Genomic DNA, 17099 nt, shown 5'->3' on the forward strand with positions numbered 1-17099 from the left:
CGAACGAGTAGGAGAGTTCAAATTGCAATGGGAAAAGAGAGCTCGTGAGTTGTGAGCTACGCCGTACATACACATGAGAAAATGCACCAGCCTTTTTTATTTTGGCGTATGTATATGTTCAAATGCGTATATATGTGCTAGAATTGACGTGATTCGCATAGTTTCACCACTGCGAGGAACAAATTAGTGCTCCTAACCCTAACCAATGATGGATGAGACCCAAGCTGAGAGAACCTTTGAGCAGAAAATTTAGGTTTTTTGGAACCAAATTTTTAATACAGTTTAAAACTTGATAACCTTACGTCTGAATAATATCACGACACCAAAAACAAAGAAATTTGATTCTGAAATAAAGTGCAGATAACTGGTTTTCAACATATTTTTCTTTGATCAGATTGATTCGTTGATGTCTTCTTTTGATTGTAACATTTTACCGATCAGATTCCATCGCAGTTGGAAGAGTCAAGTTCATTTTTTCAGCACCGACAAGAATTGTTTTACTCTTTTCCGAGCTAACGCCAGAAGGGTCCACGTCATATGATTCTCACCACTTTTGTTCCTTTCCAGCATCTACAGTTCTACACATGTGTGTCGCACCACTCACTTTTCTCCCATCTAGAAATTCCGCATAGCAACCCCTGACTATTGGGTAGAACTCTCGCCACGTGCGCCAAATTAACAAGGCGGATCCACCCAAGCAGCAGCAAATACATAATATCTACAGATACAAGTTTGTTTTGTTTCTCGAGGCCGACGACGATCGGATCGATTTGTGCCCGCTGAGCCGCGGGGGTTCGATTTGTCCGCTCGCGCATCTTGCCTTAGGAATTGCCAATTCCGCGAGACGCTGGCTGCCGCCGGCCACGTGACTGCCACATTAGGGCTGATGGAGTGGGCGGCAGACGCGTGCACCAGCCGCTGCTCCTATTTACACCTACAGCGTGTGTGCATTATGCAAAATAAAAGCTTACGTCCTCCAGCACAAATCAGTCCATTCTATTGCTGCGCGCATCGAGCTATTTACTGAGGGAGGAGAAATTTGCGCTCGTCGCACTCTCGGGATGTGTGTTATTTTATATTTATTTTTGACGCAGGATGTCCTTCCGCGCCATGCATACGTCGCTTTTTTTATTTTTGGGTCGGCCGGCAGTTGAGTTGTGTCGTCGCACCATGGCAGATGGCCTTTTACGAACGAATTTAATGCGAACCACTTTCGTGCGGCAAAATTGATACCAAAAGTGGCTTCATTCATACGAGATCAATAACTTTGTTGTTATTTTTTTAACTTAGGTTATGTAGAAATCAACTAAATATAATACGCATTAAAAAAATGATATTTAATATTTCAAAACTTTTATGAACTTTTCAGCCAGATGAAGTTATTACACCCCTTGTGTCATCAAGCGTCAGCTATTCAACCCACGTTTAGGGACCGAAACTCGGTGTCTAATTGCTATTCAGACGCCAGTCTAGACACGGATTTCTGCATCGCACCGATCGATCTGCAACATACTCTTGCTGGTCCGTGTGTTCGCTTGCTCGCTCGTCGGCCAGAGATACAAGATGACAAAATTACGTCGACGTGCACGAGACGCGCCGATCAAATCGGCGGCCAGGCGGGGCACGCAAACAATCGTAAATAATAACAACAATCGAGGCAGCTTGCAATGCTGACGCGGCGGCGCCTGAGAATCTAATTAAGCCGGATTTCATTACGGTATTAAAAGTGGTGTCCCGGGGAGGAATGCTACAATGCTAGGGTGCAAACTTCACGGGTGGGGACGTGAAAAATCGAATTTCAAAGCTTTTCTGGATAAAGTGACAAATCAATGTTATCGGTTTGAGAACTGATAGACATCGCATTGCGAGGAAGGAGTATTTGCAGTAAAATTTTTTCATCTTTTACCTCTATTGCACACGGGAAAAACTAATGACTTAACAGAACTCCATTAGTAACACTGTCCACAGGAAAGATTTAGCTATTTAATTTAATTATGAAATAGCAGCTGCCCAGGCTGATATAAGATGTGATCTGAACAAAAGCAGAAAAGCAATTTTCGAAATTACGGCTACGGATAACAAAAAATTGCGCTGTTTTTCACGCCCCTGGGTCGGCGCGTACGCACCGTCAGGCGAAGGAGGCGGTGGTTTACTGCCTCCGCCGCCCCCCGCGGATGGCGAATTAGTCGGGCGCCTCGTCAGCAGCAAGCAGGCTGCAGTTCGGCGTGTGCACCATAATGTAATGAGCTGCCGGTGCTGGTGGAAAATCTGGTGCGCGCGTATGAGCACGCATAATCAATACGCGCGCTACAGAACAATCTTGCGTCCTGTGTGCCATGCCATACATACGCACGCAGCAGTAATGGCATCAGCAGTTTTAATTACTGCTGCAGCCTGCTCTCGAGCTCCGGACCCAACCTGCATACGGTGCAGCACTCGATGCGTGCGTGCACTTGGCTGTTTGCACTGCGAGTGCCCATTCTACGCACCGAGAGAGCTCTTTCACTCTACCTACGCACTTGCTACGCATTGTTCGCAATATTGGCTGCTCTTTGCAGCCTCTCCGCATCTAGGCTGCATTGTTTACGCACTCGGCAAGGACGCACTGAACTGAACTGCAGTCTTCTACGCAACAGTTTTGTTTGGTGCTCGTCACTATAATTGCATTTCCTTTTCCTCGTGCGGCCTATTTTCTGCCCCGGGAGCAGCAGCTCGCAGCTGCGGATCCGATTGCTCTGGGAAATGAGGCCAAGTGCTGCGTTACGCATTGTGCGTAGTAGCTGCGTGCACTTTTGTACCGATAAGAACTTTCAATGTTAAACGCACAATAGTAAAATGCTGTACTGACGCAATTGCAGTGGCTTTCCACAGATGCACTCAGCAATCAAATCAACTGCTGTTCAAAATTAAAAAAAAATGATCTCGGCTTGCATAAAATTATCTTGAGGTTTGAAATATTAAGCCTCTGACCAACCACATAAATTGAGACGAGTACTACAGCCTGATGACCAAGAACAATCAGACGAAGAAACAATTATTTAACCCAATTTGAATGGTCGCAAAACATTTTGCGTTGTCGTTGCATGAGAACGCACGGGTCGGAAAGCAGATTTCCGTATTCAGTCAACACATAAGCATACCCGGCTCTTCATAAACCCCCCGTATTATGTGCGAGGGTAAAAACGCGCAATTTGGCCGCGGTGTGAATATAAACAGCGACCATTAGGCGAAAAGCGCTCCATAAACAACAGCACGCCAGAGATTTCATCACGAGCGAGCACTCACAATCGGATCATAAAGAGTGCTTGTCGGTGTCGCACAAGAATCGGCCGCCACCCGGGCCCATTAAGTCATAAACCAACCCCTTTTGCTTGGCCATTTTTGCCCCGTCTGTTGCATCAGCTGACGACCCACAGGACTCTTCTCACCCGACTCGGATCGCAGGCCTATTAGCCAATTAGCGATCCGTTCCCAGCCCCGTCGATTTCGATTACCCCACCAAGCGAGAAGACGCCGCGAGGTCCTCGTAGTGCATTGCTGTGTCTTTCTCCGAGCAACATCAGTCTAAGTGCTTCTTCTTTCTCCGACGGGCAGGACCCCTTTTGAATCGTTCGCCCTTTCGCACCTATCGCCTGCGGAAAGCAGACTGCACGATAGCGCCCCACATTCCCTCCAAATATCAACCGTCTGGACGGCCCAGCGAGCAAGCGAGCGAGCGACACGAGGCTCTGGCTGAGGATGTATTCGTTTATATCTAACTCTTTATGCTTCGTGTGCTAATGCATCCAACGAAACGGGCCAGGAATATTATTACGGCGTGTCAAGAGCTCTTTTTGTGCCGAGATTGCAGCTGAGATTTTGTCTTTCTCCGGCCGCGCCAGACACCGCCGTCGCGCAGATATTAATCAGAATGTATATATGTGTATGTAAAGAACTGATAAAAACAATTATCATCTGTAAGAAAACGCTAGACGCCATTTTTTTTGTTAGAAGAAGCAACAATGAGGAAAAACTCTAGAAAAGGCGGAAAAACTCAAATTGAACTAAGTCATTTTAAAAATTTAATTTTTAGGCTGTGGTCCTGCATGACTTCGTGTCGAACTAATATGATTACCGCTACATACAAGATATTGAAGTCGCAATTAATTGCGATGCATCTGATTTTTTAATTTACAATCAACACCTTCCCGTATTGTACTACTTCATTTTTCTTTGCTACAAAATGTCTAATGGTAAATTAAACTCAGTTAAAGCATACAATTGATCTTATTAAATTGCAAAACACTGCCGCGAAACACCACGTGTTTTGCGTCAAACTTCGGCTTGTTTCCCCGATAAAAAGCTGCCAATTAAGATGGACTGCTCGGCCATTTTCCGACGTCTCAATTAATCAAGTGGTCTTACTCGAGGGCCGACGTGCTAATTTGGGCTGGCGGGCGCATCTGGAAGTGATTTTCGAGCGGAAGCAGCGTCTGGCCGGCAAAGCACAATGAGCAGCCAAGGTGCATCCAGTGAGCGGCGCGAGTTGGAGTGTGAGATAATAACACAGCGCCAGCCGCCGCCTCATATATGTGTGCTGTAATCTGTAATAGCAGCAGCATCGCGGCCGCGAGCGGACAAGGTGAACGAACTGAGCGCGCGGGAGAGTAGGACTCGCTTCTTCGGAACATGTGCACGGATTTAAAGGCAAAAAAAATTTATCAGTTCACAAGCACTTGAACCAGACTGAAGATTTACCTGGGGAAACTTATTTGTATTTTATTTAAGATTTCCAATTCTTTCTAAGATCGCTAAGATCAAGAAGTGCTGATAAATTTGTCTTCAGTCATTAAGTTTACAATTTCTCGACACGAGTTTCATTTTCCACCAAAATAAAGCAACTTGTCTTATCGCAGCGGCCCATCTAAGTAAGCATTTTGCTCGTCTAGGGCCGTTGACTAGACGCGAGAAATCACGAGATGCACAAACGCATCACGATCCGGGCGTTGACTGGCGAACCGGGCGGCCGGCAATAAAAATAATTCAATTGGTGCTGCCGTCGTCGCTGCCGCAGCGAAGAAATTTTCACCCTGGCTTGTGCGAATCGACTGTCGCTAGGCACTCTGGCCGGCCAGCAGCGAGCCAGAGCGCAAAATAGCAGAGCGGTGGACCTACCCCCGTCGCCCTGTCGCCGCCGCATCAAAATAATAGGCCCTAGGGATCGCGGCCGTCTCTCAGATGGGCTCGCCACTCTAGGGATTTCATTTGAATCATTAAAACCAAATTTTCCTAGCAAACCAGCATCCCAACGAGAGGTAGATTCAAGTTTGAGAACACATTTTAGTCAAAGACTTAACCATCACTTAAAGTACATCGATCAATCACTATTTTACCTAAAACATGGAAATTATGTGACGAAAAGTACATTCCAATGGATTTAAGTGACATTCCACGAGTTCCTCTTCAATTTTCCAGTCAATCACTGTCACGGCGCTAACAATAGACGACGTTCAAGGCCGACAAACGAAAGAAAGACAGTGTGCCTCTGAAGAAGCCCTCAAAGGCAGCGACTCTCTTAAACGGCAGCGAGGACTTTGAGCGCGTGTGAGCAAGTTGCTCTCGGACGACCTCAGTGGCTCTTATATAATTGGCGGCTAATTATTTAATCACATTACAAAAGGATCAGTGCCTGCCTCCGTCGCGCTGCCACGTCCGTCGTCGTAAAGAAGGCTTTTTCGTCGCGCCACCACGCTGCGGCAGTTTTATTATATTCGAACGGCGAGTGCGTGTGCCAAACGCGCGCGAATAAAAAATAAAACAGCAGCAGTGGACGGACGGACGGACGGCGGCGGCGGCGACTGGGGGTGAAAAACAAAATGCGGAAAGAGAGCCGGCGTTTCAATAAAAATATCACGGATGCCGCTTTTTTGGTCCAGCCAGCAACACGCACTGGGTGGAAAATCGGCCCACGCATCCCCTCTATTAAGCGGCTTCCACGTTATACACAAAAAGCATCTCGGCCCACGACAAGTCGAGTTGCTTCGACGACTGGCTAGTGCGTGCTGACGACGCCGTTTTGTCCAAGCGGGCCAATTTTGGTCGCACCGGCGTTGCAAAGAACAAAACACACACACTCGACGCACGACAAGATGATACATCAGACGCCCTTTTTGTCTCCCTTAGAATGCGCGTCGCTGCTCGTCACGCCGAGCATTGTGTAGAATCTCAAACTCGTGCCACCGTCTAAATTTAGACCAAACGACAGCTCAATTTTGATGGATGGAGAATGCATCGGAGTAAGTTAGGGTCCACAGTCCACATACGATCTTTATTTTACTTTTAAAATGAGGTTCTTTTAAATTCAGATCTCTTACAGCGATTATAATAATTATTGTTTGTTCTATAGAATTATTTAAGCTGAAAACAAATTATGCATTCAGCTATTCAAATCCATCAAATTTAATTAAATTTAATTGCAAAATGTTATTTTATAATATTAATAAAGAAATGCCAATCAAAAAATGATTTGTGAATGCTAGAGGTAGAAAGTCATGAGTAAACGAATTATGATAACAGGGAGGCCAATTGAAAACGTTCTGTCCATTGGCTCGCATTATTAAGGCATTCAGGAGTGTCAAAGCAATGGGAGGTATTTGAGCAGTTTCGAGATCTAATACTTGCTACCGAATGTCAGAGATGGCAAAAAGTGGTTAGTTTAGTGACTCGAAATTCTCAAATTGCTCAACGAGCTAGGCGCACCGGCGCCGACCCGCTACTTGCTGGTTTGCACCTTTCCAGCATGCGTGATTTGGCTTCACGGGACGAATGTCTAGCGTTTCAATGCAGTCCTCGGTGCGGAGGCAAGTGACCCTTCAGTGGGCTGGGTCCCTGCGCGGCCTGGTGCATGTTATCCGTTCGCGGTGTTATTGGGACCCGGGTTTCAGCATTCGTGCCAGTGCAGTGCGCGCCCTTCCCGGTCCTCAGACAGGGATAAAAAAATTAAAAAGAGCAAAAAAATTTAATAAATTAACTTCGAAGCAGTATGACTGCAGAAATCAAAATTCACGCCTCGATTCAAAGCACAGTTGAGCCGAGTTCAGCATACATTTATAGACTCAATTTGCACTTCAAAGCTGCCGACCGTTGCGAAACCCCACTCAAATCACGCGCAAATCGCAAATAATTAGTCGCGATCCGCCACCGCTTTTGGCCAATTTCGCAGTAGCAACGCCAACGTGGCTTCTCTTGGTTAATTTCCTCATGTCTCGTTCTTATGTCGCCTCAAATTTGCGCAACAAGTCAAGGTCAAGCGCGAAACCTGCTTCCTGTTCGCTTCTCTATAGTCCAACGGCCAGCCGTTGGTCCATTCATGCACGCAGCGCCGGTGGAATTCCTCGAAAATTAAGTGGGTCATCCATCCAGCTAACCATTCGCGCGCGGCATTCTTCCTTATCATACAGCGGCATCTGCATACCTTGCCGCAGGGCCTGGATTGCTAGCTCGTTCGTTCGCTCTCTACCTGCCTTGTTGAGAGTTGCACACATTATGAAAATAAATCATAACAAATAATAGCTGCTTGAAAAATCCGTTTTTTTATTGGCGGGCAGAAGCCGTCGAAATGCATTTGAGGAATTTCAACTACCCTCCCTGCATGCTTGCGAACACACTAAGTAAGTCGCCTTCCAGACGTTACTTTGCTACTGTTATTTGTTTTTGCAGGGACGCCAACTATTGCGATCAGCGAGGTATTTGATGTTAACAACTTTTTCATTTTTAGAGTTTGTAGTTTGTTAAATAAGATGCCGTTCAAAAACCACTATATTCTCAACAAACATTAAAATCATTACTCTTTTTTTTCGTTGTTACCACAGGTGTTCTTACAAAATGACTGTAGGCAGAACCGACGGTAGGATTATGAAGGGTTTTCATTATTCAACAAAATGTAAACATAACATTCAAGGTTTATTGATTAAGAGTTTGCTACATTTTTATTATAACTCTTAAAATAGACTGACGCAAGAGATGTTATAAGAACTGTGTTATTTGGGAAGGTATGTGCTTGAACCTTAAAACTTACTTGCTTCTTTATACCTGTTCAGCAGGCGTGATTTAGCTTTTAGGAAAGAAAATTGAGTGGTTCTTATCGCTCAACCAAGTAGATCCATTATTCCTCTTTGATAGGCGATAGCTAATTTTACTCAACTTAATCCATGTGCCAAGTTTATAATTTTAGGGTTCAAGGAGGTTTCCCATCAGGAGGGGATTGAACTTGAAAACAGTCAATTTTGTCTACTTGTGTTGATAAATCAAAAAGACGGCGCCAGTCTGCCGACCGACGTGTGCAAAACAACAACAGCTGATGCAGATCACCTGCTTTGGCGAGCGTTAAAAAAATACGGCAGCCACCCTCGATTTGCGTTTGCACTTGGCACTTCTGTCCGCTGCTCGCTCGGTCAGACAAAAGCAGACGGACCTTGAGTTCTGCTCTCGCGTCTCGTCGCGGGAAATTTTTAGACAGTAAATAGCACACTGTTCACGTAGTAACGATCGTCTGCTCTCTGGTATTTTTACACAAGTGTGAGTCTTGCACTTTTCAGCAGACTTATAGAAAGGACTGGTTGAAATTCGATTCTTAATTAAAAGAAGTTTGTCGCACGGTCCTTTGACAGCTTCCCTCAAGGTAAAGCCAAACTTGTGCGAATATATCTTTTCGCGGAAATTTGAGCCAATCACCTTCCAAGTAATCACATTTTCCTCTTTACCGCCCACAAGCTCCTTGCTGGAAGTAAGTAGCTCCTCATTAGCTGCTACTAGATGGAAAATTCGCAAGCGAGCCACCAGAGCAGAAACCACAATTTTTCGCCACCTCATCGGCTGTGCAATTAATTAGGTTCACGGGTCACTTGCTGACCAGCCGGCGGGCGCACAGCTACCAATACCGCCAGCTATCGTCTAACAGGTGCCGATTCGTTTGGTACACAGTTCCAGGAATAATTGTATTTATTAGTCGGCATGAGGAAACGGCAGTCGTAAACTGATGTGTGGTATAAAATGAACCGGCTGGTTGGACTCGGCAAGACCCAAGATTGAAAGCGGGTGGGCGACCTGGAATACGCCGAGAAAACGCTCTTCACACTTAATCGGTACTCACAGTCAGCTTTTTAAACCTTTTTATAAGAGATTCGCGTCTAAAGAAATCGAGAAAAAGTGGTAAATATAAGAATATTTAAACATTGATACATAAGAGGCTATTAGCTACATAGGAACTTGTTTATTTCAATTTTTCAACTATTCTGTCATATTACGGATTAAATTCGTTATAATAAAGGCACATATTAAGAAGAAAATCAATCTTACGTGTCATCTTAGATTCGTTTCCTTAGCATGGGCGACAAATTTTATATGGCACACTCCCCTGTTTTAATTATCACTAATGCATTTGGTCACTTCCCTGGAACTCTGTGATTACTCTGACTTGCTGCTGCGGTTTGTAACTAAGCGAAAACATGATACTCGGCCATGAATGGAATTATGCTCGCCCCCCATTCGACCACTTTTCTTGAGAAATTAATACCCTTCAACATTGTTTCCTCGTGCGTGCCGTGCATCTTTTTTTCTCTTTCTCATTTTTTCACTTGTATAGAGGAAGGATCTCCAGCTCGGCGTCGGCGCGGCACCTTTTCCGTGAGGGGGACTTTTCAAGTGGCTCCCGACTGAAATCGAAACGAAACCCGGGCCCGGCACAAACATACACGACGTGTTGCGAAACTGGAATCCACTAGTCTGCAAAGCAGCATGTCTTATGTTCGCACAGCTTCTCACCTTTTCAATGGGGTGCCAAGAAATGCGTAAGTTCATCACCATTTTAGGCGGCAGGGGAGCGATGTTTTTCGCTTTACAGCTCGTTGAGATATCACAGTTTTCAAACAAATGATTTCAAAGAAGTTGGATTGTTAGAAGAGGAATCTTAGGATTGCAAACTAAAATTTCCAAATTCTACAAGTTTATGTGTAAATAATTTTCAACCATTCTTGAAACGCAGAAAATACTCAAATGTCGTAGTGAGCATACCTGCGTCGCAATAAGGTACTTATGATTTGAAAAGGAAGATTATCTCTTGTGCTGCTTTGCGATGCATCTCGGCGGCGCCATTTCGAAATAGAAGAACAATCAACACGAGAGCTGAGCACACTCGGCTTACGCGAAACATAAAACTGGCGGCGCGGATTTCTTTTCTCGGCGAGCGCAAAGCCTAGAAAAAAGGCAGTCGAGTGCATAAAGTGGCAGGCAGGCGAATGCACAATGTGTGTGTTGTAGCAGCGCCGCCGCACGCGCGGGGAAGGGGGTGCAAAGTGGATTATCTGGCAGACGGTAAATCAAGGTGATTATCGTCGCAGCAACGAGGCGCGGACCAAACGAGGGACGCTCGGCGGCGGCTCCTCGTCGGCGAGCAAGGTTTTGCCAGCTCGAGTGTGACGGACGGGCCTTGAGTTCGTTACCCGGCTACAACACTCGCGTACATGCATGCACTGGCTGCCTCAGTTAGAGAGAGCAGATCAAGAAGAAGGCACGAGGTCACGCTTCACGGAAGATCCACCCGCCAGCTCACCTGACAGCCTACTGGCTGGCGATTCTCGCAAGGTTTCTGGACCAGTCGCAAATACACACATCGTCTGGAATTAAATTCATTCCTCTAGCTATTGCATAATGAATGGCTTCACAAATTATTGCTATCAGTAGAGGAAATATTTAAAATTCGAAATAAAAAATACAAAAAAAACAATAAACAGACAACAGAGAGTTGAACTATTTAAAAATATAACTCAATTCTTTCAAAATAATTCGTAAATATGAGTCGGTTTTAAATTTTCTATCCTCACTCGCTTCAAAGCCATTCTACAAAGATTAGGCTTTGCATAGGCAAGAGCACTCAAGTAGGCCCGACGCGGGCGAGCGATTCGCCGGGCCAGTCGGAGAAAGTTGGCAGGCGGGCGAGGCTGGCGTTGGGTGCAGGCGGCGGCACACAACTGCACCGGCGGGCTGCAATTTTGTGCAAGCAGGGTGGGTGGATGGGTGGGTGGTCGACGGCCTCACAATATTGAACGCCTACCGAGGCGAGTGACTGAGCGCGAGGAGTGTGTGACCCAGCAAGGAGCGCGGGCGGGCGGGCGCCAGCAGCAGGTGGCTTCCTACTCATATTTATAAGCCCACTTCATCTCTTTGGGCTCTCTCTATCTCTCTTCTCTCTCGCAGCACCGACAGCAACAACAACAGCAGCTAGGCCGTCTTCTCGTCTAAGACACAAAGCTGCTCCCTTGTGCGTCAGCGGTGCGTCCGAAGGCGGGATTATTTGCGGATTTATCAAGGCCGGCTACGATTCCGCCCCTAATTGCGACATTTGCATAATTTGAAGAGTTTCGCCCGCACCCCGGGGAAGACCAATTGTGCTTCTCCGATCGGGAAAATTCGAGCATGGGTTTTCTCTGCTTGAAGAAAGAGTGAGCCTCGTGATTACCAATGAAAAGGAAAAGGAGGGTTTGCTCTGGCGAAGAATTTTTTAGTTAGTATTCCCATGGTATTAGAAGTGGCCTTTGCTCTTGGGAGAAATTAGCAGCAAATTGAGTATGCTTTGCTTCTGAGTAAGTTTAATTAATGAATCTCCATTTTCTTAATTTGAGATACCAATGAGTCCATAATTGATTGATTATTGACTCATAATATTGTTTTATTTTAATATGTACATACTTTCACTTTGCATTATTTGTATTCGTTCTTGATTTGATATATTTGTAATATTTGGTTTTTGTTAACATAATTTGTGTCTTGAATGATAAACACATAAATAAATAAATATAAGATTATTAAGTGCATAGAGCGTTAGAGCGATGTAAATGCATTACATTATGCAAGTAAAACGTTCAAAAATACAAAAATAAAGTATAATTACGTGTGAATAATTTACGTGTCAGCCCAGTATTATGTAAAATCAACCAATACAACGTTGTTAGAGTAAAAAATGTTAATATTAGTTTGGTCACCAACAAGTTTGAGTATATTCGAGGCTAGTTTTGGTTTCGTTCTTGCTTTTTTAATTAGAAGTACTTTAAGGAATGTTAGTTTTCTAAGCGGCATTTCTTGCTATCTGCCTCTGGCGCCTGGAATGATATGCCCGAGTCAACTGCTGAGAAAATAGGTCACACGTTCCTACCTTCAATAAAAAGACGGAGCAATCTATGAAATCAACTGCACTCGAATTTCATCTTTCCATCACACATAATATTTGATCATAAGAATGGAGATTGTTATCATACTGCTCCTGTTGTTCCGATTACTTGCGCTTAAAACTACAACTGCGACTGGGGGAAAATTGTTTCCGTTTTTATGGACCGCTGCTGCTGCTGCACCAGTCAAGCCTGCTTAATTGAACACGAGGGAAATCGAGGTAAATCGTCGGCTTCAGAGCAAATTGAAACGCGCGATAAGCAAAAATGCGGCGTATTTTCTTCTTTATTCGGGGTGCGCTTGGCCGACGGGGAATCCCTGGACGCAAAAGGACTACTTTCTTGGGGAAACACGCTCTGTGGCTGTATTCCGGCCAATTACCGCGATGAGAATGAACTTCTGCTGTGTTAATTAGCTTCCGATATTTTGCCCTCGGTAGGTAAAAGTGGACGAGAAATTCACGACTACGGGCTTGGAGACAGTTGTTTACGAATCGCGCACTACATTGCGGAGAGGAAAAGTTTGAAATATTGGTAATTGACACTGCTTTATGACGGATAATAGATTTCGTGGCTTGGAAATCCAACCAGTGAAGCAATATGTGCCAAGAGCATAACATTTTCGGCGCCGTCTGCATTTCTGGCACATTGCGTCAGGCGTAATGTGGTTATTGAGCTGAACAAACAAACTTTAGAAATCTCAAAAGCAAGATATTATTTTAAAAACACATTCCACCACGAGCAACATATTTTTCCAGGTATTCATTTACATTAGAATTAGGATGCAAATAATGAATCCTTTAAAGCAGGAAAGAAAGCAAATGAAAATTTAAATGATAAATGCTGACTACTTCTTCAATTTATGCGTGCTCCCGCTTTTAAACAAACGCATTCCAACGAAAATCAGATTGTTTATCTTAATCCAGTTTTGGTGTTTCCCGCGAAGAGAGGTGGGTGGAAGGAAAAGCTGCGAACGGTGCTGAGAGGGCGGCGATCGCGATAAGCCGGCCGCACTTTTCAATTACATCGGGGGAGATTAAGTAGGCCGTTTTATTTACTCCTTCCTGAGCTGATTAGTGCGAGGAAAAGGGGGTTAACGCACACACACACACATCGCGCGCAGCTCGTTGGTTGCCTCTTCCACCCCCGTTGGCATATTCTGGGGGAGAGTACCGATCAAAAACAAAATTGTTGCTAGGCGAGGAAAATGTGACGAGCAGGACGAAACGCTTTACTAATTAGTCTCGAGCCGAACGCAAATTGGGTCAGATGCACCTTGATTGTGTTTACAATCTGTAGATTGTGATTAAAAGATCCGGAATCGGTCCGGTTTGTCGATTTTACCTGCACTCATGAAGGCTGATTGCGGACAAAATCAGCTGTGATGCTGGTGTAATATAAACAAAATTGATCAGGATATCGTTTTTCATTCCTTAATTCCCTGCCGGAAGTTTTACTTTTTCGGAATTTCTTGTAAATAGGTTAAATCAATAATATATTCAAGAAAAATCGTAACGCATTTAATAAAAATGATCGACCTGCACAACTAAAATTTCATGGTATAACACAGAAGTGGGACTAAAAATCCCTTCAGGAAGTGTGTAAACTGGTGTACGGGACACGGGACGAAAAGGGGGTGTGAGAGATGTTGAATGTTTTGATTTGGATGTACTCACGTTTTTCCTTCTGCTTGTCGATGCCGATAAGGCGCTTGCTAAAGTCGGCTTGATGCTTTCTCAACTGCATGGCGATCATGTTGGCCTCGGCCGTGGCACCGTCCACAGACGCCTCCATGGTGGTGCGGTAGAGGAGCACTACGACTACCACCACGACACTAGTCGGCACCTCGCGGGGTGGCAGCGTCACGGGCACGGCGATCAGCAAGCACACCACCATTGGACATGGCCCATGCTCTAGCCGCAGGCCTGTCCGGACAGCCCGATGGAGAAATCCTCTTGTTCAGCAGCAGCAGTAGCAACCACCTGGGCGGACCGGTTTGTTTGTTTATGTGTTCGAATTGGCCGTGCGACGACGACGACGACGACAACAACAATAACAATTTGAGAGCCTACGAATTCAAAGTGTACGTGGATTCGGCCGTAATATCACAAGCAGGTCGGTCGAGCTGTCCGACACGGTGTCCGCCCTGCGTCCCGGCGGCGTGTTTTGGTCGCGGGTCGGTCGGGCGGGCTGCGGCTCGACGGCGGACGCACCCCCTGGCTCGGCGCGACAATGGACTCGCCCACTCGGTCGGTCGGGTCAAAAGCACGGGGACAAAATAAAGCGGGCGACCTGCGATCGGAGACGCGTCCCGCTGAACGTGCGGACGCGGCGTCAGCGACCAATTGTGCGGCTAATTGCGAATCCTACGTATATGCATCGCCTAAGACAGTATCATCACCATACACACGGTCGTAAACACAAATCGGGGCGCATTCTTCGTGTTGCTGGGCAGATGTGGGATGCAGCGGCGGCGGCACCGAGCAGGAGGTGGAGCACTGGCTTTTGCGCTGCCGAACCGCCGAATCCGCACTTGTCGGCCGGCTGCGCGCTCACCATCGTGTGCTGCGCTCGTCGAGTCGCGCTAGAACGGCACAATCACGCGGCACATCATTCACTGATCGCCGATTCGCAGCCAAATACAGCCGATGCACGCCCCAAACACACGACGACTTCACTTCTCAACATGGCAGACGGACACACCAGTCGCGCACAACTGGCGTGCGCCGTGCGGTCCGTTGCCAGCGCCACTCGTCGGCGCAGTGCTGCAACTCCGCCCCATGGCGGCAAACGCACCTTTCGGCTCGGCACAAGCACACGGCGTATAATGTTACACGTACGACCGAACCAGAGTCACGCGATTAGGGCTGCCAGATAGCCCAAGAAAAACCCGAAGATTTCCCCCACCACTTCAATAAGCCCAGGTTAAATTATGGGACCGAAAACCTGGAGATCCTCATACCTTCAGCGTTAAATTTTCAAAAACAAACCCGCAGAAAATCTTGAAACTCCGGGTATATCTGGGTAAAACCCAGAGTCTGGCAGTCCTACACGCGATCATTCCTCCCCGTTCGCGTTTTTGCGGCTTCTCCGGCCGTTGCGGCCCCGCGGGGTCCGGTCGGTTCCTGGCGGGGCGCGTCCGGTCGTATACAAAAATAGATCAGGGCCCTTGGAGACAGCGCGCGCCACGGGTCACTCGAAAAGGAGACTCGTGCACCCAGCAGCCTATATCAGCGGCGCGGAATGTGTGCACAGGTGCACCGCGCGCGCGGCTGGTCGCCCGATTTATTTCCCTCTGGTGCATAATACGTGTATGCATGCAGTCGATTGACAGACAAATTATTCCCATTTATATTTAGAGCCAACTCTCATTATAACCAAAATAGTCTAACGAACGAATCTCCTGTGGGAGAGCGAACGAAATTCCACCGGCGATGCAGGCAAAACGGAGTAACGGTGCGATTAATTAACCGTTCGAATATTATTCCATTCGTTTTAAATTTTCATGTTGATCGCGCGGTCAGTGCACAAGTGAAGCGGCCGGTCGCTCGTTTTGCGTTTGAAAAGTGCAAAGACACATACGCGGCGGCCGCTTTTGTGCCTTTATCAGCTGCAGCCGTGTGCAGTGCAGGAAAAAGATTGGAGCAGACAGTTGCTATGCAAGAATTCCCCTCCACTCTCTGGCCGGCGAGCGAGCAAGCGGTTCCCCTTTGCTGCTCTCGCCGGCGAACGCCAAGCCGCGGCGGCCGCGACTTACAGCGACCGACCGGCGAGCTACGCTCAAATCGCTTCGATTCTCGACGCGGCACACTCTTTGAAATATTCAAAAGTTTTAGCCCAGACAGAGGCACCATTTTTTTCTACATAACTTTTTTTTGCAACTTTAGCCGTCTGCCAGACCAACTGGTGGAATATATTTCATTATACGTGTTTGAGGATTTTTTTCGAGAGCGAAAAATTCAAATTTCCATCCTACCTGGGAGGTAGGTCTCAGAAAATTCTGATTACTTTTTCTAGTCCGAAGACGTAAGCCTGTTTAGGCTGGATTGTGAATAAGAAATAAATGGGAAACGGTAATTTTAAATGAGAAGAATAATATTTTTTGCGTTTTCCTGGTATACTAACAAAATACTTTGAATACAGGAAAATTCAAAGAATGTGGCAAATAGCGAGAAATTTCTGCCGTTGCCTCAATTATTAAAAATCTGAGAAAAGCAGCATACCTGGCGAAAAAAACTTGTTCAAACTTTACCCAGGAGAGACAAAGCCGAAATGGGCCTAGGCTAGGAAGAGTGCATCACATTTACAAATTAAAAAATCGCACTCGCGTACGCCTTGCACTCTGAAGGAAACTGTGCCGCCGAACAGTCCTTCTTTGAGGTGGGTGCAGAATTCCACTCCGCCATGACTCGATAGTCGAACGCTCTTTGGCCGAGCTTGGTGCGCGCCGGAGGCTGCTGTAGACGCGGATGCAGAGGATCATCGCCGCGGTGCACGCGGCCCTCGGTGAGACGCGCCATCGCGTCGGAGACAGTAAGGCCGCACAGACATTTCTTAAAAAGAAGCAGGTTGTTGTAAACGATCTGGGCCGGCACGGACAGCATGTTTTGCTTTCCTTAGGCGGGACGCAACGCCCATAGATGAAGTAGTGGAGGGCTTTTTTCTACGAGTTTTTGCCATCTTCTCAATGTTTGTTAAGTTTGTTTTATAGCCCTGGGGTGCCACGCCGGAGTCCAAATTTTCGGTATATTGTGGACCCCCTTGGTCTAATGAATTTCTGAAAATGGTCAGTTTTCGAGAGCATATCTTAACAACGTAACCGCTGTTTACCTGCCGCTCTGCCCCACTCTAATTATTTTCAAAAAGATTGTATTTTCTACACATATAATTAAGATCATG

At 46.2% G+C, this 17099-nt stretch overlaps 1 protein-coding gene across 1 annotated transcript in view; it reads right to left on the bottom strand.

The window, feature by feature from the left end:
- Positions 1-14929, bottom strand: part of mnb (minibrain) — a 46759-nt gene extending 31830 nt beyond the window's left edge. Inside the window, exon 1 of the mRNA XM_065489628.1 lies at positions 13877-14929. Coding sequence (XP_065345700.1) covers positions 13877-14096 — 220 coding nt within the window. The 5' untranslated portion in view covers positions 14097-14929. The remainder of the gene's footprint in view (positions 1-13876) is intronic.
- Positions 14930-17099: the final 2170 nt, after the last annotated feature.

The sequence above is a fragment of the Cloeon dipterum genome, chromosome 4, assembly GCF_949628265.1.
Source record: "Cloeon dipterum chromosome 4, ieCloDipt1.1, whole genome shotgun sequence".
Taxonomy (NCBI): Eukaryota; Metazoa; Arthropoda; class Insecta; order Ephemeroptera; family Baetidae; genus Cloeon; species Cloeon dipterum.